Source organism: Salvelinus namaycush, chromosome 1 (genome assembly GCF_016432855.1).
Source record: "Salvelinus namaycush isolate Seneca chromosome 1, SaNama_1.0, whole genome shotgun sequence".
NCBI lineage: Eukaryota > Metazoa > Chordata > Actinopteri > Salmoniformes > Salmonidae > Salvelinus > Salvelinus namaycush.
The window spans coordinates 64,451,243-64,476,506 of record NC_052307.1 but is presented as its reverse complement, the minus strand read 5'-3'; the positions used below and the strand labels follow the sequence as shown (position 1 = coordinate 64,476,506).

At 42.5% G+C, this 25,264-nt stretch overlaps 1 protein-coding gene across 1 annotated transcript in view; it reads right to left on the bottom strand.

The window, feature by feature from the left end:
• Positions 1-25,264, bottom strand: part of LOC120047253 (disintegrin and metalloproteinase domain-containing protein 10-like) — a 92,065-nt gene that overhangs the window by 64,885 nt on the left and 1,916 nt on the right. Inside the window, exon 2 of the mRNA XM_038992785.1 lies at positions 4,599-4,749. Within this exon, the coding sequence (XP_038848713.1) occupies positions 4,599-4,749 (151 nt within the window). The remainder of the gene's footprint in view (positions 1-4,598; positions 4,750-25,264) is intronic.

The following is a 25,264-nucleotide window of genomic DNA, read 5'->3' as shown; positions in this document are numbered from 1 at the left end:
AAGGACTGCTCTACTGTAGCGTTTTTTTGCTTCAGTTAGCTAGGAACCTTTATTTGATCCCATGTGTCCTAGTGAGGTGAAATCTCTTCTAAGAGAGAAGCCGGTACCCACTAATTCCCTTAGTCTCTCCCCTGGCACTGAACCCTTGGTGTATACTGTACTGTACCCTGGCATGTGATCCTACACTGTACAAAGCCTCAGTAATTGCCCTATCGGGTACCTTGATCTAGCTGCTCTTAGTGTTGCAGTGGGAGGAGGGGAGTGGTAGTGATGTGAGTGTGGGCATACAAAACGGCTTTTCTGTGAAGAGCCTCATAATCAGACACCCCTGCCTTGGCTGTGACGGAGGCGGAGTAAGACTGCATGCTCAACACAATACACAGGTCACACAGGGAGGAGGAAACAGTAAACAGTTCAGTCTTCGCTTACAGAAGTCAATATCAGCTGGGCAGTCTGATTCTTAACCCTTCTACCACAAGTCTGCACTCGTTCACACTGGATGTGAAAAGAAACAGACTGGTATAAGTCAATTTAAGTACATTTGGTAGAAACTCCCTCCAGCTCGTGCTAGATAGAAAAACATTGGGGGTGGGGTACGGAGGCTGAATGCCGCCCTTGGTGTCGCCCTAGCTCAGACGTTACTCTCTCGTCACATGTTCTCAGTCATAAGGGCGGTGCTCAACGGCTGGAACGGAGATCTGAAAATACCTCAGAACTATCCAATCCAAACATTCAATCATTCCACTACCATTATTGGAATGCCGGTAATTCAGGGAAAAGTTAGATGCTGCCCAAAAAGGGTGAATGAATAAAGACGTGTACTGTTTTACACCATCCTCTCAATCGTTTTTCTTCACAACAGACACTCACCTGGCCTGTTAAACCCCTTGATGTATCACACTACACTCCAGGATGAGACAGAAAACTGGTGAAGACATTCCAGCAGAGAGCAAAGGGCTTGCAGAAAAGACATGGCTGAGGAAAACGTTCACATGAAGTTAACGTTAGCTGTGACTGCCTCCCACACAAGCAGCTCCTGCTGTTTCCATAGGGCTAATAATGTTTTGACGCAGAGTGTAAGCAGTACAGTAGGGGGTATTCTGATCAGTCCCCCACACAAAACCTTCAGAAGACAGTGGTGAAGAAAGGAGGGCTCCTGGGATAGATTATTTTTAGGTCTCACAACACCCTTTCACACACACACACAGCAGGCCACGGAGAAGGAGAGAGAGAGAGAGAATGAGACAGAGGGTGAAACACCTTTTCTAATAGCTGGGACAGTGACACAACCACACTGGGATCACACACAATGAGAAACTGTGTTTCATTGTGTGTGTGTACACGTATATGGATGTACATTTGCAAGTAGAGTGTGCATGTGTCCCAGGTTGAAAGTGTTGGTTGGTGATAAGCTCGTCCGAGGCACAGCGAAGGGTGGGAGGTGTACAAGACGAGCCGGCTCCAGAAAAGCTGCATGTTCCCCTTCATGTCCAGAGGCACTGGGTAATTATGAACTCTGCTCTACACAGAGAGGCAGTGTTTTGTGACTGCTAACTGACATACTAGCCCATTCCACCCATCTGGTGTAGCTACTGGGAGACAATGTGAACACCTGCAGGGCTATCTCCAGAACAAGCAGTGAATGAAACGGTCCTCTGAAACAGACTGAACCAGGAAGTGACCGCTGCAGCCTGTTCTCACCATCCCTGGGAGACCACAAACCTGCTAGCTGGAAATACAGATAGCAGAAACTCTAAGCTGTGTTATCACTAGAGGTCGACCGATTAAATATAAATATATTTGTAATAATGACAATTACAACAATACTGAATGAACACTGATTTTAACTTAATATAATTCATAAATAAAATATATTTAATCTCAAATTTATAATGAAACATGCTCAATTTGGTTTAAATATTTGCAAAAACAGTGTTGGAGAAAAGTAAAAGTGCAATATGTGCCATGTAAAAAAGCTAACGTTTAAGTTCCTTGCTCAGAACATATGAAAGCTGGTGTTTCAATATTCCCAGTTCTTCAATATTCCCAGTTAAGAAGTTTTAGGTTGTAGTTATTATGATGCGTCGACTATTTCTCTCTATACCATTTGTATTTCATATACCTTTGACTATTGGATGTTCTAATAGGCACTTTAGTATTGCCAGCCTAATCTCAGGAGTTGATAAACAGCGCTGGGCTTCAAGGATTGCTAAGAGCTGCTGGCAAACGCAGTAAAGTTTGAATGAATGCTTACGTGCCTGCTGCTGCCTACCACCACTCAGTCAGACTGCTACATCAAATCATAGACTTAATTATAATAAACACAGAAATACAAGCCTTTGGTCATTAATATGGTCAAATCCGGAAACTCATTTAGAAAACAAAAAGGTTTATTCTTTCAGTGAAATACGGAACCGTTCCATATTTGATGGAATGGGTGGCAACCCTAAGTCTAAATATTGCTGTTACACTGCACAACCTTCAAATGTTATGTCATAATTATGTAAAATTCTGGCAAATTAATTACGGTCTTCAAACAGTTCGCAACGAGCCAGGCGGCCCAAACTGTTGCATATACACTGACTCTGCGTGCAATGAACAGAAGTGACACAAATTGCCTTGTTAATATTGCCTGCTAACATGAATTTCTTTTAACTAAATATGCAGGTTTAAAAATATATACTTCCGTGTATTGATTTTAAGAAAGGCATTGATGTTTATGGTTAGGTACATTCGTAAAACGATTGTGCTTTTGTTAAATCATCACCCGTTTGGCGAAGTAGGCTGTATGCAACGCAGGGCAAGCTAGTTAACCTACTAATATCAACCATGTGTAGTTAACTAGTGAATATGTTAAGATTGATTGTTTTTATAAGATAAGTTTAATGCTAGCTAGCAACTTAGCATTGCTCCTTGCTGCACTCACGTAACAGGTGTTCAGCCTGCCACACAGTTTCCTCGTGGAATGCAATGTAATCGGCATCCAAAAATGCCGATTACCGACTGTTATGAAAACTTGAAAATCGGCCCTCATTAAATCGGCCATGTCGATTAAAATCGGTCGACCTCTAGTGATCACCCAAAGTAAATGTTTCCAAAACATAAAATGGTGCCATTATGAAAGAGAAACTAGAGTCTACTTGAACAAAATAGGACTGACGTGATTTAAGCCGGGGGATGGGTTAAAACTGACATGAATATTATCATTTGACAGGAAAGTGACATGCACATGATTTTGTACATGCACAAAAACCATATCTTCTAAAGAAACATGGTAGCCTAAGTGACAAGAGTCCTCTGCCCAGTAGCTTTGGGATTAGAAGGTAGGTAACACTATAGCAGAGATAGTTTCTGTAAACAACTCTTTAACAGATAGGTCTAGCTGTATTGCAGCTCCCAAAAGAACCTCTACTCTACAGTCTGCTCTGCCTGCCTCCGCCTGAGGTGCTGCTGGTGTCTGTTACACAAGAGGACGATACCCCCTTCCCTTCACTGGGAGTGAATCCACACAAAGGTCAGGACTCCGCTCCCGTGACAAAGAGGAGAGGAGGAGGACAGAACTGGCAGAATAAATACACAGTCCTGTACTGACGGTTTGTGTACTGTCAGAGGAGGACAGAGAGGATTTTGCCCTGTTGGGAGGGTGAAGGTCATCTTAGTTAAGAGACAGTCTTACTGATTTTGGGACTGGCAGTCCATGTTACCACCTATCTACCATCTGAAATAGAAACAGCAGATTATGTAAGTGTTTCCCCCATTCCCCAAACAAAGCATTTTGGATTAACCAAAAACCAGACAGCAGCTCTTCTCTTAGCTGTATGCACATCTTTTCTATCTCTTCATATTAACCTCTAGGTTTGTGTTTTGCCGAGATGTGATTTGGAAAAACTCCTTGGTGATCATATCAGTCAAGGACAGAGATAGCTGGAGACTACAATCGTCTGGATTTAATAACCCAATAACCATCAACTCATCCCACATACAGACAGGCACAGAGTCAGCCTAGGACAGAATACTAAACGTTTGGTAGGAATAGGTGGGGGCCTGTGAGAAGTAGTAGCTTGCTGTAGGCTGATATAACACTTTAGGCCTGGTTACCAGAGAACACCCTCTGTCTTCCAGTAGGCTATCCCTGCACCACGCTGGTGTACAATGCCAAGCCAGACTACCACACTGCTCTCAATGTCCCAGCCAGTGTGGGAAATACAATGTTTTCTCACAAGATTCCAGCGGTCAGGATGTTAAGATATTCCTGTAATCCAAAACCCCACAGACTTCCTTGGGCGATTCCTCCCTTGAAAAAAGCTTTTGCTCATGCAGGAAAACACGTCACAGGTCAGTTATTTACTACGAGCATCGACACGTTTGTTGAGTTGGGAGTGACGCTCAACTTACCTGGAAAGCAGAAGCCAGATCTGTTCCTATTCTATCCAACTCCTCTGACTGACATTGTCATGTCATTCAATAATTGGTCAATTAATGGCATGACAACAAAAAAATCTGATGAGTTGGCTAAAGCACTACAGATTTGGCAACCAGGCTAACGCTAGATCTCTTATGAACTTTTAATGTACAGTAGACTAAAGAGTGTGACGTACCTTCCATGTGCGTGGAAGTCAAGCTGCAGGACCTTGTCCTCGTGGGAGACGGCCCTCTTGGCTCTCTGGTGGTTGCTGTGCAGGGCCTCGGTGTCGTAGGACAGGCCCTCATAGTGGCGGATGTACTTGTTCAGAGGGTTTCCATACTGACCTGCAGGAACCGAGGTGAAAACAGGCTTTAAATGGCCAATTAAAATGTCAAAACATCTCATTCCTGATCGGCATGGGGTGCAGTGACAAAACTTCAGAACAGCACTACCTCAAAACGTCTAAGGAATTATTTTTAACCCGAGACCATGACACATAATCCCTCATTATGAAAGCTTTAGCCTTCCCTAGATTCACAAGTATGTTATGAATAATACAACAGCAGGCTGTGTGTATTTCTCTCATTCTCACCATTGATTTAGACTTACTGTGTGTGTGTTTTCCATTTCATCCTTCCTTGGACAAAGATGTTACTTCCTCAAGCACTATTTTTGGAACTAAGAACAGTTGCACTTTTGAAGGACACTTGCGCCAATAAGATAGTACAAAACTATAGAGGCCCAATGGTTATTTTCAGCTTAATATTGGCTATATTCACTTTTCCCTTCCCATCTAAAACTGCTGCAGCAATGGTAAAAACAATCAATTGAAACAATTGGCTACCGCAAACACATTTTGAATGCATTCTTTGAGTGTGTGTTAGATATTTACAGTGTTGAAATGCTGGGGGGGGGGGGGGGGGGAAACACCTTCCACAAGTTGAGTAGATGATAAGCACAAGACTGCAGTGTGCTGCCAATGATATCCCCACTCCCCTTCCCATCATAGGGACCTAGAGTGATTCCCATCAAGAGCAGCTAGCTAGACACCCTTTACTCTGCCTCCTGCTGACTCAGACCACTTTATTATCTGACACAAACACCATTCTCATCATTTCCAGCTCCTAGCAGGGGTTCCAGGCATCTCTACACTGATGTGATCCAATCCCCAGCCTCATCTTCCCTCCCCCTGCTCTCAGAAACACATTACTGCAGAGAAACTCCGCCAACACAGAAAAATGGCCATTTGTCAAACTTCAGAGAATATTTTTTGTTTCCCTCTAAATTTCGTGGGATATTATTTATTTTTTTAAATACATTTTAAATCCCCAGAGCATTTTAATTTGATGTACTGGGGGGGGGAAGCAAAAAAATATAAAAGCCTAATTCATACGTTCGCTTTACACGACACCAACTCCATCATCAAGTTTGCTGACAATCAGGCCGTCGATGCCCCCTTGTGTGGCCGTCATGCCCCTAACCCTAGCTGCAAAAGTGACCGTTGTGCCTTTGGGCTGAATATAATGATTATAAATTCCCTTCTTCCGGCTGCTAATCACCGTGCTCCGAAGCACCTCTCACTCACATGGCTCGCTCAGATATCTAAATTCTTATTAACCAATGAACGTCACGTGATCGGGTCCTTCTCTCAGGCATTGCAACTCCAAAGTACGCTACCTAGTGAAGACACACAATAGGCATGCTGCTGCGCGCGTCCCTCTTATCAAATTCCGAGGCGCATATTGAAGATGTTAGAAGAACTGTCCACATTTACTGTTCGTCAGCCAACAAGAATGAATTAAGAACAGCAAAATCACTAGCCTATGTCAATCTACTATCCACCATGGGTAGAAAAGTTCACCTATTCTATTGGTCAGCTTGTCCTGTGCAATAAATAAGTATTCCAAAACGTACTCTGGGACGCGATAGAGCCCAATTTAATACAACCATTATACATCAAAAAAACGTTTAAAAGAAATTAGGCTGATGCAACAGGTCAGAATGTATAGATTAAAAATGTTGATACGCTAATAGTTTATTTCTTCACATTCATTATAAGCGCAAGTCACACATGGCAGTAGGCTATTGGCGCAAATTTTCCAAAATGCAATTCGAGGGAAAACACCGTTCTCAAAGTGCAAATGCTAGCGGTTTCACATGACAGAAATGAAAATATGAATTTAGAAAGAGGTAAGATCTAAAGACACAACAAGCATGGTTTGTTAATATGACTAGGATTGTGACTTTGGCTGCTGGACAAGGAAAGAAAGTTGAGAACATGCGAAACAGGTTTCAATGGCATGAGGACGTGTTAAACGAAACCCCGTAACATCCCTATGGCCAGAACACAGTAAGACATGCTTCATAAAATAAAAAAAATAACTTCCATATTTTAAACAATTAAGTTTATGGTAAAATAGTTACAAAATGTTGACTGCATCCAATTAGATTGCAAGGTAGGTGATGTTGCAGTGTGCAACAAGCACTTCTCTCCTATCTGAAGGAACAGTGCCTGAAGTATGTCAGAATCAAGCCAATAGCTATTAATGATCCTATATTATATTTGCCAAACATGACTGGCGTTTAGCACACACAATTAAAAGTCATTAAAGTTTAGCTACATTTTCAGGGGCCTCCCTTATGTCAGCATTGGTCTGGACATGACAGCCTATGTGCATTGGCTACAGCCTATCACCTACACTTTAACATGTAGGCGTGAGCGTGTTATCCATTTCATCCTTCCTTGGATAAAGATGTTACTTCCTCAAGCACTGTTTTTGGGACTAAGAATATCTTCACTTGTGAAGGACACCCACAAGATACTACAGAGACCCAATGGTTATTTTCAGCTAAATATTTGCTATATATTCACTTTTCCCTTCCCATCTAAAACTGCTGCAGCAATAGTAAAAACATGCAATTGAAACAATTGGCTACCGCAAACACATTTTGAATGCATTCTTTGAGTGTGTGTTAGATATTTACAGTATTGAAATGCTGGAGGGGAAAATAACACCTTCCACAAGTTGAGTAGATGATAAGCACAAGACTGCAGTGTGCTGCCAATGATATCCCCACTCCCCTTCCCATCATAGGGACCTAGAGTGATTCCCATCAAGAGCAGATAGCTAGACACCCTTTACTCTGCCTCCTGCTGACTCAGACCACTTTATTATCTGACACAAACACCATTGTCATCATTTCCAGCTCCTAGCAGGGGTTCCAGGCATCAGAAAGTTCCTGACCCTTTGCAACCCTATTACTACATCGCCCCCATGTGACCTACTTGTTGTGTATGTACTGACATGTATGGGGAACTGATAATGCGCACACACACACACTGCATGTTAATGTTCTTAAAAATGTATGTCAATTGTGAAGTCTTTTGTAACTTATTTTTCATTATATGTCGGTCCCCAGTAAGACTAGCTGTCACCATTGGCATCGGCTAATGGGGATCCTAATAAATCAAATCAAGTTACTAATCTAGGCAGCCTAGTGGTTAGAACATTGGGCCAGTAACCGAAAGTAATCGAATCCCCGAGCTGACAAGGTAAAAATATGTTGTTCCTCCCACTGTTCTCTGGTAGGCTGTCATTGTAAATAAGAATATGTTCTTAACTGACTTGCCTAGTTAAGGTTATATATATATATTTTTTTTTTTTTAATCTATGCTTAACCACCTTTGAGGGTTCACACTCATTACCAATTCTCAGGCTGACTTTCTCTAGTCTGTTTCCCACAGTTCAAATTACAGCTGTCTTCTACAGTACATAGAAGAAAAAAAAAGGTTTAGTTTCCTTTTGTTCCGGGTAGCCTCAGAGAATAATATTGACTTATAAACTCACTCACTGAATAATCAGTACATAAGGAAGTGCATAGGAGATGTTGTACCCACTGTGACTATTAAAACATACCCTAGCCAGAAACCATGTATAGATGGCGGCATACGCGCAAAACTGAACGCGTGAACCACTGCATTCAACCATGGAAAGGTGACTGTGAATATGGCCGAACACAAACAGTGTAGTTATTCCCTCCGCAAGGCAATTAAACAAGCGAAATGTCAGTATAGAGACAAAGTGGAGTCGCAATTCAACGGCTCAGACAATACACGTACGTGGTAGGTTCTACAGACAATCACATACTACAAAAAGAAAACCAGCCACGTCACGGGCACAGACGTCTTGCTTCCAGACAAACTAAACACAATCTTTGCCCGCTTTGAGGATAATACAGTGTCACCGACACGGCCCGCTACCAAAGACTGTGGGCTCTCCTTCTCCGTGGCCGACGTGAGTAAGACATTTAAAAGTGTTAACCCTCGCAAGGCTGCCGGCCCAGAGAGCATCCCTAGCTGCGTCCTCAGAGCATGCTCAGACCAGCTGGCTGGTGTGGTTACGGACATATTCAATCTCTCCCTATCCCAGACTGCTGTCCCCACATGCTTCAAGAAGGCCACCATTGTTCCTGTACACAAGGCGGCAAAATTAACTGATCTAAATGACTATTGCCCGTAGCACTCACAACTGTCACAAATGCTTTGAGAGACTAGTCAAGGATCATGTCACCTCCACCTTACCTGTCACCCTAGACCCACTTCAATTTGCATACCGCCCCCAATAGGTCCACAGACGATGCAATCGCCATCACATGGCCCTATCCCATCTGGACAAAGGAATACCTATGTAAGAATGCTACTGTTCATTGACTACAGCTCAGCATTCAACACCATAATACCCTCCAAGCTCATCATTAAGCTTGAGGCCCTGGGTCTCAACCACGCCCTGTGCAATTGGGTCCTAGACTTCCTGACGGGCAGCCCCCAGGTGGTGAAGGTAGGAAACAACATCTCCACTTCGCTGACCCTCAACACTGTGTCCCCACAAGGGTGCGTTCTCAGCCCCCTCCTGTACTCCCTGTTCACCCATGACTGCGTGGCCATGCACGCCTCCAACTCAATCAAGTTTGCAGACGACACAACAGTAGTAGGCTTGATTACCAACAACAACGAGACAGCCTATAGGGAGGTGGTGAGGGAACTCGATTGTGTGGTGTCAGGAAAACAACCTCACACTCAACATCAACAAAACAAACTTGTTCTCAACTGGGCTACCTGGTTAAATAAAGGTGGGGGGGAAAAAAAAAGAAAAAAAAAAAAGAGATGACCGTGGACTTCAGGAAACAGCAGAGGGAGCACCCCTCTATCCACATCGACGGGACAGTAGTGGAGAAGGTGGAAAGTTTTAAGTTCCTTGACGTACAGATCACGGACAAACTGAAATGGTCCACCCACACAGACAGTGTGGTGAAGAACAACCTCAGGAGGCTGAAGAAATTTGGCCTGTCACCAAAAACACTCAAACTTTTACAGAAGCACAATTGAGAGCATCCTGTCGGGCTGTATCACCACCTGGTACGTCAACTGCGCCGCCCACAAACGCAGGGCTCTCCAGAGTGTGGTGCGGTCTGCACAACAGATCACCTGGGGCAAACTACCTGCCCTACAGGACACCTACAGCACCCGATGTCACAGGAAGGCCAAAAAGATCACCAAGGACAACCACCCGAGCCACTACCTGTTCACCCCGCTTCCATCCAGAAGGCGAGGTCAGTACAGGTGCATCAAAGCTGGGACCGAGAGACAGAAGCTGTTTTTCAATCTCAAAGCCATCAGACTGTTAAACAGCCATCACTAACACAGAGTGGTTGCTGCCTACATACAGACTTCAAATCATTGGCCACTTTAACAAATTGATCACTAGTCACTTTAATAATGCCACTAATGTTTACATATCTTGCATTATTCATCTCATATGTATATACTGTATTTCATACAATCTATTGCATCTTGCCTATGCCGCTTGGTCATTGCTCATCCATACATGTATATGTATATATTCTTTATTCCATTCCTATACTTAGATGTGTGTATTAGGTAGTTGCTAGATTACTTGGTTAGATATTACTTCACTGTTGGAACTAGAAGCACAATCACTTTGCTACACTCGCAATAACATCTGCTAACCATATGTATGTGACCAATAAAATTTGATTTGACAAACTTATCAATTTATTTCCACCAATCATTTGTGTCAGTGCAGTACATGTTGAGTGGTCTTCTCTATAAGCATGCTGAAAGTCTGTCATGACTAAGACATGAAAAAGGCTTACATACTTTTCAATAAAGCTGAGGAGTACCACCATTACTAACCGACTGTTATCAAAACCCGGTCTGCAGTACACCACACTCCAGAGTACGGCTGACCCAATTTAGTCGACTGCTGTAAAAAAGGCTTTTAAAAAAAATGACTGGTACACATTTATTTTGTTTACATTGTTCCAAACATTCACAGAAATTCTAGTCATCTATACAGCACCTGTTTGGCACATATATGCACGTAGCACTTGCTCCTTACCTTCTTTTTCTTGATCTCCAGTATTTTCAACAACTAGTCACATTTATTCCACACATCTGACTTCTCCTTTACCTCCTGAGCAACCAGTAAACATGGCCCATTTCAAGTTAATTTGTCACAGGTTTTTTTAAAGTCGAGGACAGCCCTACTCCAGAGTGAACCATACCATTAGACCAAAAAGCCATCTTCCACTCTGAGCTAAGGGAGTTTACTTTCTAGATTGTCAAGGTTGCTCATAAGGCATGGCAAAGACTTGGTGCACTCCAACTGTTGTACTACCTATGTGTATGTTTAGCCTATAGGCATATAGCCTAGATCAGAAGCTAGATGTTTCCAGTTCTTTAGAATTCTCCTTACAGTGATTGTGGTTGAAATGAATGAGGAATACTCATTCACAGTTTGCACAAAGCAAACCTGCACAGAGTAAAGAAAGGAGAAATCACTAAAAACTTTGTAGTCATCAGCAGCGTTAGATGGAGTTTTCTCCCGGAGGCAGCAGCGGCGCGGCCCCTGCTTCCACCTGCTCGGCTGTGATAAAACTCTCCACTTATCTAGTTCTGGCTAGGGGATAAACGCTGCTCATTAAGAGTGGGACACTGACAAGCATCGCAATTCCACACGAGGCTACTCTCTCTCTCCTGGGCGTCTGTCACCCTGTTACATTACAGGAGAGCGAGGGGACATTGATGTAGAAACAGGACGCTTTTAAAGAGCTTTTAGATGCAAGTCACACTTTTAGCAATCAGCACGGGATGGAAGCAGCCATCACTTATTCATTCAGTTCTTTTTCAGGTTAAAATTAAAGCTAGTCCCATAGGAACAGCACACTGGCCCCTGCTCAGATGTAGCTCAGCTGTTGGCTGACTGATGCTATGCTGGCTGGTTGCAGTGTTAGAGCCTTATTGAGACTGTCTACTATACTGGCTGATGCTAGCTGAGAATATTCCTCTGCCCAGACAGCTTGGCAACACTGGGCAAATGGTCAAACTGCTCCTCTCACTAGTCAGTCCGGACAGTAGGTCCAGTCTGGTGTCTCCAGAGCTGCCCATTGGTGGGAACATGATCCCACTTCATTCACACTGAGGGGCTCCTTAGGATCCTGCCGAAGTGGAAAATACAGCCTCTTCCCTGACAGCTGTGTACTATTAGAGTTGAGAGCGTTTAAACATTTGAATTTGAAAAGGGCTCAAGAAATGAGGGAGGAAAAAATTTATAAAAGAAATCACATCTGCTAGACGAACACAAAAACACTTTTTTTAAGTGCACAACAGTGTGGCAAAGGAACAATGCTTTTCTATGAAGGGAGAGCATTGACAGCAGACCATTCCATCTGGGGAGAATAATACTTCATCCATATTTAATTTACCTTTTACCTCCAGAGTGCATCTGTAGACTAGAAGTAGATCTGAGGAGATTAGATGAATAAACTGGGGGGAAAAAAGCGTATCCTTAAAAAGGAGGGATATGTCAAAAAAATACAAAAAAAGTAAGCTGTTGCCACTTTTGTGAAAAAACAAATGCTTAACGTTAAAACAAGAGGTTGGTGAGAGCCGAGGCAGGTATGAATGTCTCCCAGACAGTCCCAGGCCTAGTAAATGAGCAAATCAACCCAGTCTCCAAGCTCTCCGCTGATGAAGCCCTCAGTTTGCAAGTCAAGAGTACGGCTAAGTGTGACGGTGGAGAGAACTGTGGAGGCAAAGCATAATCCTGAGAGGAGAGAACTCAGCTGCATAAAGACAGGCTCAGATTTAGACATAGGCCATCAATTTCATTAAAGCGCTGTGACACTGAGATGCTAAAGAGCACGCTCTGGCAGTGTGCCTCCACACAACTCTGGGTAATGAAGACAGAGCACGGCCAGTAAGGGACTGGCTCTCATAGTGACACCAGGGCAGCGGCTCAACTCTCTACCACGAAGCGTGGTAGCCACGCTAAACAGGCTTAGGCTTACACACACACAGCTGGAGCGCGAGACTCACCGCCACACAGAACAGCATATCCATCAAGCCTTATCATTGGTCCACTCCTAGTCAACAAAGGCTAGGTCAGATACCAACAGTCGAACACACCTGAGGATAGGAGTCAAATAAGTTGCTGTTTAAGCAGTCCACCTGCTAGCTGGCTGTATACTGGTTAGCTGACAGTCATGAAAACAATGCGCATGCTTCAATGGGGCAGAAGGCCATGTTGTTGTGATTCTGGATGGCCAGATAGCTAGCAACAATGACAAGAAGCTGCCATGTGGGGAATCATAGGTGGTTTGTTTCAGCAAGTTTTATCTTGATACCATGTCTTGTTTTGAGGTGTTTTTACTGATGTCACATCTATGCTAATATGGCTCAAATTCACTAGCTAGCTAACAAACAAACTGTAACGATGTATTTGAGAGACAACAAATACATTTGCACAATGAGCTTGTTTTCATTACACATTGGAGACTAAATATAGTTCACATGCTGTTAATAATCTAAGCCAACCCTGGTCTGTCTTTCCCCATAGTTGACCGCGCGCTGGTTTTGTAGCTGAACAACCAACCCATCTATAACATCATAAGCAAGGAGACTACGAAGTCGCCACACAAAAAGCATATTCAAAAGAAATTGACTGACTTGACTGGTTCCTTTCAGAGATTCTCACAGCTGTTGATGTGTTAGACTACTACCTGAGAAGCTATTTTAAAACACCATTAAGAAATGTATGGTCATCAGCTAATGCTGTGTTTGATATGAAGGGGACACTCCGTGCTTCACAGCTCTGGGAATAATTACCTAAAGAGAGGAGCTCATACAGTGCTGCTGGGGTAATGGTCCCACAGACAGACACAGAGACAGACTATTGTCATGGTGGCCCCAGTGTGTAGGCGTAAACTATTCAACAAGCAGGGGCCACACCCGGCCTGCCATGACATGTTCATGAACGAGTCAGGGAGAAAGTATTCCGAGATTTACACTAGCTTTTCTTAGCCCTCCCCCCAACAAATAGACTAATGACAGTGGGCAATCTAGACCGTGGCACACTGATGGACAGAAACACATGAGCTGGTGGGCTTTTTAATGTGAGAACAAGGTTAGAAGATTAATCAAATCAGGAAACAGAGGGGCCTTGTATGAAAACAAAACACGCTCAGATTGCCTCCATCAACCCCCATACATGAGCATGACATCTCCTATGCATTGTCCAACACAGCCTATTAACATGCAACACCAGTGGAATAAAGCAGAATAGACAAGAGAGAAATCCAATTATTTTACTAAAAAGACATCTCATTGTATATGGTTCAATTTGGCAAGGGCTGGTATTTCTAAGAAGTGATACACATTAAATATTGACAACACTATCATGCAAAACAGCCTTTAGTTAATTGAAATGTTTGGTTAAAAAACAAGGTTAGTCCTCGTTTTAATATTTGCTCAGGCCAAGATGATACCAGTATGGCGATACATGTTAGTATCGTGGCAAGTAAACAAAACATGAAGCGGATTTAACTTCTTTAGGAAAACAGCCCCAATGTTGGAAACAAAACATCATTATGTTGTCATTCAGAGTCACATTTATTTAATTTCCAAGCTATAGCACACAACTTAAATACAGCAGATTGTTAAAAGACCAAAGAGGTTGTCTGCTTCGTGTTTCCATTTTTGCCATGGGAAAAATATTGTGATACTGGTATCATCACAGCCCTAGTAATTGCAACACTGAACGTTTCTAAGAACTGATGTTGCAACAAGATTTATTCACATTTACAAAAAAGAAGAAAAAGAAGATATCTTAAAACTTCATGACAATGGGACATCTTTTGCCCTCTATTAGTACATGTACAGTTTCAGGGGATATGCCTTCAAGTGATACTCATTTTATCATCAGTTGTTAAACATCTGTCCTAAAAAGGGAAATATTTAGCCTGTTATGTACAAACCCACTCTAGCCCAGCCTACAGCAGCCAAAGCTGCAGCAGGATGAACGGAATCAACAGGGTTAAAGGTCAACTCAGAGGCTGTTGGTTAGAGATAGAGTATGGCAGGCACACCACGGTCCCTTCAGCTGTCAGACCACATACGACTCCAGTGGATTCATGGATGTTTTCATTGAAAAAAAAACATTGGGAGGAATGTACGACTAACTGTTACTTTCCTTTCCGTATCAAACCACATGTGTGTAGGGTCACTGTCCGGAGGATGGGATGGGCATGTGAGGACTGTGACCCCAGAGCTGAATATGCCAGCATAAGGAAGTGTTTTCATGACATAAAAAAATAATAACAGGTATAATTAGCAAGTCATTTATTAACATCATTTCCTCCCTTATCTAGCAGCCACAAAAAGTTAATGTAAAACCCTCTGGAATATTCAAATCGAGAAACAATATAGGCCTATGCCTTGCCAATACAATATTTTTGTTTGCCTAGTCAATCCATTTGAAAAGTTTTGCAAGCAGTCACTGACTTTGAATTAGTTGGCAGGGTAAAGGACTAGGAGGACTAACACTATTTGCAAGAGAAAATGTTGGCTACTCCTTATTTGTATATTGCTGGAATGCACCTGCTAGCCCAAATTGCCAGAGCAGTCAATGACAAGTGGTGCATGTGGGCTTCATACTGTAGGCTTAGTCAATAGTATTTCAGTGAAGTCTTCATCCTCACTCACGGAGGTGCCAAGCTTGAAAGATAGAACCCCTTGACAGTAACAGAGGAAGTGGAAACAGCTTGGGTCATGATGACTCACCCTCCACATACATTAACATGCTGGGAAAAGGTAAGTTGTTTGACAGACAAGAGGGCTCAGGGCGCCACCACTTGTTCTCCTGGTTGCTATTGCACCATACAACAACACTGAGTGATGGGTAAATCACTAGCCTACATCCCTGACAAGACATCCAGCCATTGACTACTGAGGGGTGGAAACATGGCATTGTGGTGTGGACCAATGCCATGTCCACTAGTCCATGTGGCTAGCTGCAGCCTTTGACCACTGAGGAGCTACTAATCCGATGGGCAGTGGTGGCAGTAGATGTTTTTCGACAAATACGCTTTTGTGTTGGGTCTGGGAGCCGCAGTGCTGTATGGGCAATTGTCAAGGGAGGGGTCCGAAATACCAAAGCATGATGTAGCTAGTAGGGCTGGGAATTGCCAAGGACCACACAATATGATATTAGCACAATACTTAGGTGCCGATACGATATGCATTGTGATTCTATACTGCAATTTTATTGTGATTTCATGTTCCAAACATATTGCTCACTATATGTCTGCTGCAGAGATACGAGAAAATCAGTTTTGATCAGTCAGGGAAATAAAAGTGCTGAAAACATGTTGGCTCACCATTCTTTTTTAAAGATCGAGAACAAGCTATAAGATGAAAAATGCCAGAGTTTTGGCACAGGTACAGCCGACTATCTCTAGCTAACGCTGCCTGCAGTAGCAAAACAAAACACAATTGTAACTAGGGGTGCGCGATATATCGGCCGATATTAGCTAAAAATGCCAACATGGGTAGGGGCCCGATGTCTAGTTTAACGCCAATGTTAAAAACCGATGTCAAAGCTGCCGTGCATACCTATATAACGTAGGTACATGACGTAATGACGCCACGTAAAATGTTGCGTTACTCGTGCAAAACAGCATCCCTAACCTAGCCCACAATGTCTGCTGTGTGGATCGAGCAGTGAACAAGTCGAGCAGTCATTTGAAAGAGTAAGAACATTTCAGCGAGACTCAAAGCCAAAATCCATTAAAGCCAAGATAATGGAATTCATTGCCCTTGACAATCAACTGTCCTTTGTCGTGGGTGATGTTGGCTTTCGCCGACTGATCGAGCACCAGTACACACTACCAAGTGCGCTATTTTTCAGATGTTGCCCTACCGGAGATACACATTGATAGCGTCACAACATACATACATGCATACTATGGAAAGCCGTTTAGGTCTTTGCGTGTCAAAAAATATACAGTAGCACTTTCAAAGCTGTACAAAGAAGTCTGCAAACACCGGCCACGAACAATGTGTTTACAATACTGCGTTGGTAATAAAGCATCATTTGTTCAACCGCAACTTCTGGGGTAGCTAGCTTTAGCTTGGTACCTAGCTAGCACCAATACAACCAGCCTGAAAACAATGACCAGTAGAAACTGCAGTCATTTTCGTTATTATTAGCAATGATTTAGGAATCCTTGTGAGTAAGTATTAGCTAGGTTGCCACTTGTTGTTCGCCTATTGAAATTGAACTTCAGTTCATGAAAATAAATAGCTGGCCAGCTACTTAACCCTGTTGCCCAAAGCTAAAGTTATAAGCAGCCAGCTAGCTTCATCTGCCTAGTGAGGCTCGACCAGACCGGGTTGTGTGTTGTGAAGCTAGACACAATAAGGATTAGGCACAAGTGGAATTTGCGGTTTGCCTTCAAAATAAAAGTATGTCATTGACAGTGATGCAAATGAATGCAAATAGTAGAATTATGATACTTTTATTTTGAAGGCTAACTGCAAAGTCCACTATTGTGGCTAATCCTTATTGTGGCTAGCTTCACATACATTGGTCCAACCACCATCAATCAAATAAGAACAGTCTTATGAATTAGGGTTATTTTAGATGACACCTAGCTATATAGTTAGCTAGCTAACTATATAGCTACTGAAACAGATGTCGTTTGCTATGTTTTTGGGGAAGAACACTGTTTACATCCATGAGTTAGCTAGCTTTTTTTGAATGACCAGCACTGTAGGTGCGCGAGACAACTTGTTAAATTGTGACATGCAGTCATATTCAGATCCTGATTGGTCAACAAGCTAATTTGACACGTCACTTTTTTGACACGCAAAGACCCAAACGGCGTGCTATAGAAATCCTGGTTGAGAATGAAACTGAAGAAATTAACAACGAAACAGCACAGGAAGTAAGTTAAATAAATTGTTTTTGAGTATGTTTTACTGGTAAATGGGGACATACATAAATGCCAACAAAATAATGTTTTGCTCAGTGTGTGTGTGTGTGTGTGTGTAACCTTTATTTAACTAGGCAAGTCAGTTAAGAACAAATTCTTATTTAAAATGACGGCCTACCCCAGCCAAACCCGGGCGATGCTGGGCCAATTGTGCGCCGCCCTATGGGACTCCCAATCACGGCCGGATGTGATAGAGCCTGGATTCGAACCAGGGACTGTAGTGACGCCTCTTGCACTGAGATGCAGTGCCTTAGACCGCTGCGTTCGTGTGTGTGTTAACTATACTAGAATGCTTAAAAAGGTCGCTTTTGGCAAGGAAAATATTGGATATCGGTCAAGAATGTCATATCGGTGCATCACTAATTGTAACTATGTATTTTTCCCCCATCATTAGTAGCTAGGTACAATGTTCCTCCTCATTCCATGCATGCTTAGAAGAGGTTCATCTGAATTACTGTACAGGGTGTGGGGTCCATTGCTCATGTGATGCTAAAATAATTATGAAGCAGCTTTTATGGCCCACACAGCACAATGTCTGCACATAATTCTAGGTTAGCCTACTGTGGACAGTCACGTCAGAGGCCAAAGGAGATTGTGATGTGAAGGCATGTTTCTAGGTGCTGAGGGTTCAGCACAAAAGTATAACTAGACTAGGCCCACACACACACACACACACACACCTAAAAACATTGCAGTTTTGAGTGGATTTCTAAATTCTAGTCTTACTGCTCAACATCCACTTGAATATGATGCAGAGAGCAAAGAAACAAGAGGCAGGGCAAGTTAGTAGTCTGCTTGTTAACACAAAGAGCCTACTGATAATGAAGTCAGAACTGAATGTGATGCTGCTTACAGCTCCCAGCTGAAAGAGATATCGCTGTGAAAGGAATAGTGATTTGACACTGGAACACGATTTAAACGTAGGAACCATTTTCAGGTCAATGTTAGTTTACTATTGTCTTTCAAGAAACTGATTGGCAAGTCAAAACACTAGCGGTAGAAGAACCATGCACTGAAAAAAGCCAGAAAAACAAACTGACAGGGAATGTAAGAACACAGTCATTATAGAAATACAAATGTCAGGCACCATGTCACAAGTCTCAGAATGAACAAACTAGCCAACCATGTCACAGTTTCTCTACAAAAGAAAGCAACAGAGGAAACGGTGCTTCAACAAACCAATGTGGTGAGTCTGATAAGCAATGACTGGTAAGTAGGTCCCTGTCAGTAAAACATCACTGGTAATCGTGATTGTTTAAGCTTGGCTACATGTTTCAGTTTCCTGAATTGTTGCTTGATGCTGTCTTCAGAGGGCCTAGGCCTAATGTGACTAGTACAGCGGTTCCCATAGTTTTTATAGTCCCCTAGCCCATCAAACATTCAACCTCCAGCTGCGTAGCACCAGGGTCAGCGCATTCTCAAATATTGTTTTTTGCCATCATTATAAGCCTGCCATACACACACACAAATTGTACGAGACATTTATTAAACATAAGAATGAGTGTGAGTTTGTCGTCACAACCTGGCTCGTGGGAAGTGACAAAGAGCTCTTATAGGACCAGGGCACAAATAATAATAATCAATGATTTTTCTCTTTATTTAACCATCTTACATATAAAACCTTATTTGTTCATCAAAAATTGTGAATAACTCACCACAGGTTAATGAGAAGGGTGTGCTTGAAAGAATGCACGTAACTCTGTAATGTTGGGTTATACTGGAGAGAGTCTCAGTCTTAAATCATTTTCCACATAGTTTGTGCCTGTATTTAGTTCTCATGCTAGTGAGGGTCGAGAACCCACTCTCACATAGGTACGTGTTTGCAAAAGGCATCAGTGTCTTAACAGCGTGATTTGCCAAGGCAGGATAGTCTGAGCGCAGCCCAATCCAGAAGTCTGGCAGTGGCTTCTGAATAAATTCAATTTTCACAGAACCGCTTATTGCAATTTCGATGAGGCTCTCTTGTTCATATATTGTAAGTGGACTGGAGGCAGGGCATGAAAGGGATAACGAATCCAGCTGTTTGTGTCATCCGTTTCGGGAGAGTACCTGCGTAAATTGCACACCCAACTCCCTCAGGTGCTTCGCTATATCACATTTGACATTATCCGTAAACTTAAATTAATTTGCACACAACAAAAAAATCATACAGTGATGGAAAGACCTGTGTGTTGTCCTTGTTAATGCAGACAGAGAAGAGCTCAAACTTCTTAATCATAGCCTCAATTTTGTCCCGCACATTGAATATAGTTGCGGAGAGTCCCTGTAATCCTAGATTCAGATCATTCAGGCGAGAAAAAACATCACCCAGATAGGCCAGTCGTGTGAAAAACGTCATCATGCAAACGGTCAGACAAGTGAAAATTATGGTCAGTATAGAAAACTTTAAGCTCGTCTATCAATTCAAAAAAACATGTCAATACTTTGCCTCTTGATAACCAGCGCACTTCTGTATGTTGTAAAAGCGTTACATGGTCGCTGCCCATATCATTGCATAGTGCAGAAAATACACGAGAATTCAGGGGCCTTGCTTTAACAAAAGTTAACCATTTTCACTGTAGTGTCCAAAACGTCTTTCAAGCCGTCAGGCATTCCCTTGGCAGCAAGAGCCTCTCAGTGGATGCTGCAGTGTACCCAAGTGGCGTCGGGAGCAACTGCTTGCACGCGCGTTACCGCTCCACTATGTCTCCCTGTCATGGCTTTTGCGCCATCAGTACAGATACCAACACATCTTGACCACCAAAGTCCATTTGATGTCACAAAGCTGTCCAGTACTTTAAAAATATCCTCGCCTGTTGTCCTGGTTTCCAGAAGAGGATGTCTTTCTTAATTCACCCCCACAAACGTAATGGACATATAGCAGGAGCTGTGCCAGGCCCGCCACGTCTGTTGACTCATCCAGCTGTAACGCATAGAATTCACTGGCTTGTATGCGAAACAGTAATTGTGTTAAGCATTTCGCTAGTATCTTTGCGTCACAACATTGAAGTGTAAGGGGCCTCCAGTTTTTTTTAGATATAAAGACCCTGTCTATTTGCCATCTGGGTCTTGTTTTAATAAGAGAAAAATCAGACCTTCCTGCTGAGTACCTGACAGACTACCATTTCTATACAAGTAATTAAAACAATCAAAAAAGGCTTGATATTCCTCTACCGGTATGCTATCAAGCCCTGGGGGTTTTCCAGACTGAAAGGATTTAATAGTCTCAAACTTCTTCCTCTGTAATTTGGCATTCGCGCTGATCTTTCAGTACATTTGTTAATTTTACATTTTTATATTATTTGGAAAGAATTCCTTACTGTAATTTTCATTCAGTGGGAGAGGTTGAGGTGGAAAAAAGAACATCTGCCTGAAATAATTAGCTTCCTGTTTTTAAAATATAATTCGGAGAATCAGAGATGACTCCGTCTTCAGTAACGAGTTTTTGCAAATTATCTTTGTTAGCATTCCTGCATTGGAGATTCAGGAAGAATTTTGTGCATTTTTTTCCATATTCATCCAGTTTGCTTTATTTTTGTCATAGATTATATTAGATCGTTCTTGAATAAGTTCAAGTTCTTTTTCCTCTAACTTGTTTTTTTATCTCTGTAGTATTGTTTTTATTGCTATCTACCTGTACTATTAGTTCATTGATTTCCCTTGTTAGTCTTGTCTCTTTAGCCAGAAACTGCTTTTTTATTATTGATGAAAATTGAATGACCTCTGAAGGTACATTTAAAAAAGTATCCCAAACAATAAGGGGATTTGCTGAACCTATATTATACTGGAAAAATTCAGTTATAAATTATTTTGTCTTATTTTTAACTAAGTTGTCCTCCAGTAAACTTTGATTACATTTCCAATATCCCCGTCCACGTGGAAAATCTATAGGAGTTATGTGAATGCCAATTAGATGATGATCCGATCGCATTCTGTCTCTTATTAAAACATTTTTAACCTTTGAAGCAAGAGAGAAAGAGACAAGTAGTCAAGACGACTAGCTTGATTAAATCTCCATGTATCTCTCACTAGGTCGGGGTTTTTTAGTCTCCAAATATCCGCTATTTCTAATGTGTCCAAAATATTTGTGACTTCCTTAAGGGCACGGTGATGATAGTTTGTAGAGTGATTACCTTTCCGGTCCATTGAGGTACTTAAAACTGTTATAGTCTCCTACCATAATGATATACATATCGATTTGCTATATTCTCATCCCATTCCTTTACTAGATTGTGTGTATTAGGTTTTGTTGTGGAATTTGTTAGATATTACCTGTTAGACACTGCTGCACTGTCGGATCTAGAAGCATAAGCATGTCGATACACATGGTTAGCAATGTTATTGCAAGTATATGTGACCAATACAATTTGATTTCCCTGTGTTTTTCAACCTTTCAAACACACACACACAGCAAAGCACCCATTTCCTGTCATGAACCATTAATCTTACAGTGCATGTTGTTGATGCACACACACTACTCTGTCTGCTCACCCTGGGATGGAACAGAACGGAAACAGCTCCGCCCATCATGTCACTGTGTTTACACTACTGCAGCACCACACACACACACACTACAGCTGAGAGCGGGAGTGTCTTAAATTGACATTTCCAACCCTACACGCACTACAGTAAGAGCATGATAAAATGCAGCTGTGGGTTAATCATGGCTTATTCAGAGGCTTAAATTAGAGAAGCAAAGAAAACGATTGTGTGACTCACATTTCCTCCTAAGGTGAAGAAATGTCGTATTGCCTTGGGTATCAATACTACGTCACCACTAGACAAACTTCCCTGAATTTCGTACATGGGGCCTATTTGTTTATAGCCTGAACATTAGGCTACACCTGAAACATGGAAAGGATGCCCTTGAACAGGGGGAATCCAATTAAGCAATCTCTGACCTTGGTTGACAATACACCAGACAAGAACACTAGCATTTTCACAACTTGGAAAATGCAACGAAAATAAGAATGTTGACAACAAAGAGGGTGAGATGGGGGAGTGCTGGGGGGAAAGAGATAGCTGCCAGCAGAGTGCACTTTATCTGATTGGATGAGTCAAGGACAATCCTTTGTGGACACATACTGTATGAAGTGTGATACCAATGGAGAAAAAAAATATCTAAAGTTAAAGGCATATTTTTCCCCTGTTGACTTGTTTTGGAAAAGATTGGGGCAGCTTTTTCTGTCAAGAGCTTTCAGGGGCAAATATGGAAAATCTAGGGGCACAAAGGCCCTCTGCATTTCTGACACTGACATTGCACATCTTGAATATGGTCAATATTTGCCTTTGAGTGTGAATATACTAGAATGCTGCTCTGCATGCTTCAAACTAACAAAATACAATATTAAGTGTTAATATAACAATGTCAATTGTGGAAACTCATTGAAGTTCTTTGGACATGTGAGGGGAAATATAATCCAGGATTACATATTTTTCCCACAACCCCACATTCTGAAAGGCTTTGCTATGCCTCCCTAACAAGCCACTGTGCATTACCAAAGCACAGGACTCCAAAACACTGTTTTATTCTCCACATACAAGCAAGGCCTTTCGCCAGAGTCTCTCTCTCTCAGAGTCTTGCTGACATCTTATCAAATGCTGTCCAATACATTCAAATGTCAAGGGAAGTCACACACCCCATGTAATGTCTGTGTGAAACAGCAGAATGGAAGATAATGAAACCGGTGTGTGTAGTGCCACAGCGCTAGTGAAAAGACAGCATCTCAACAAGTGAAGAGAATATGATCAGTTGGAATATAGGGATGTTCCTAGTCAATTAACATGGTTGCCTACTCTACTTCCTCTTTAGAAATTATGGCTTTTGGATCAGTACCACCTAAAAATGTTTCTCTCAACAAGAACAGATTAGCCAGATCTCCTGCTTTCCCTCTATGAATAATTAATTTCCAACCCTGGAAACATATTTGAGTCAAAAGGGAAGAATCTGTTACCACAAACCCTAACAAATCATTAATATCCACCCATGAATCAAGTCTATGGTTTTATGACAACATCTCACATTCATTATTCATTTGCGTGTGGCATCTGGCATTGAATTATAGATTTTGAAACCCAAATACTGATAACATAATTTGCCTTTCCAGTAAAATGTACAAAACATTAGGAACACCTGCTCTTTACATGACATAGAATGACCAGGTGAACCTAGGTGAACGCTATGATCCCTTATTGATGTCACTTGTTAAATCCACTTCATTCAGTGTAGATGAAGGGGAGGAGGATTGTGTATGTGTACCATTCAGAGGGATTTAAGTGCCTTTGACCGGGGTATGGCAGTAGGTGCAGGCACACCGGTTTGAATGTGTCAAGGGTTTTTCACTGTTTCCCGTGTGTATCAAGAATGGTCCACCACCCAAAGGCCTTCCAGCCAACTTGACAACTGTGGGAAGCATCCCTGTGGAATGCTTTCGACACCTTATAGAGTCAAACTCAATATTAGGAGGGTGTTCCTAAAGTTTTGTACACTCAGTGTACAATGATCTGAGGCTCTGAGCATATAGCCTAAGCCTAGAGGACATTAATTGCTATAGTGGTGACCAATTTAATCCCAAACTCTCCATTTTCTTTTTTTACCCCCTTTTACTCCCCAATTTCGTGGTATCCAATTGTTAGTAGTTACTGTCTTGTCTCATCGCTACAACTCCCGTACGGACTCGGGAGAGGCAAAGGTCGAGAGCCATGCGTCCTCCGAAACACAACCCAACCAAGCCGCACTGCTTCTTAACACAGCTAGCATCCAACCCGGAAGCCAGCCGCACCAATGTGTCGGAGGAAACACCGTACACCTAGCGACCTGGTCAGCGTGCACTGCGCCCGGCCCGCCACAAGAGTCGCTAGTGCGCGATGAGACAAGGATATCCCTGCCGGCCAAAACCTCCCTAACCCGGACGACGCTGGGCCAATTGTGCGCCGCCCCATGGGCCTCCTGGTCGCGGCCGGCTGCGACAGAGCCTGGGCTCGAACCCAGAGTCTCTGGTGGCACAGCTAACACTTAGACCACTGCGCCACCCGGGAGGCCCTCAAACTCTCCCTTTGAATACAAATCTGTGCTTTTAAAATTGTGTTGAGTGGACATTGGCGGACTTATCTTCTTAGTTTATGAAAGAACATTGTCGTGGTCCTCTAAGAGAACTGTTTCCTCAGTAAACATTTGATTTCCAGTCACAGAAGGCAGTGCTGGGTCTGGCTCATATCCTCTTTTCCACAGAAAGCAAACATCATGGTGAACCATCATGGACTCTGGGCGGCATCCTCTCCATTCACACACTCAGTTGGCAGCAAACACGCTTTTAAGGACATACCAGGGAACGTGTGCCTCACACAGAGCTCTGCTGCTGCTCTGTTTAGTTCTGCCATTAGTCTGACAGCAAAATGACTATCTGACCCAACATAACATTGGGTGAACCAATCAAACCACATGAGAAGAGTCATCACCATAAGGACAGTTTCAGACAGGGAGGAACGATGTACTTTTACAGTATTAGAATTTGAGCATATGTCCCA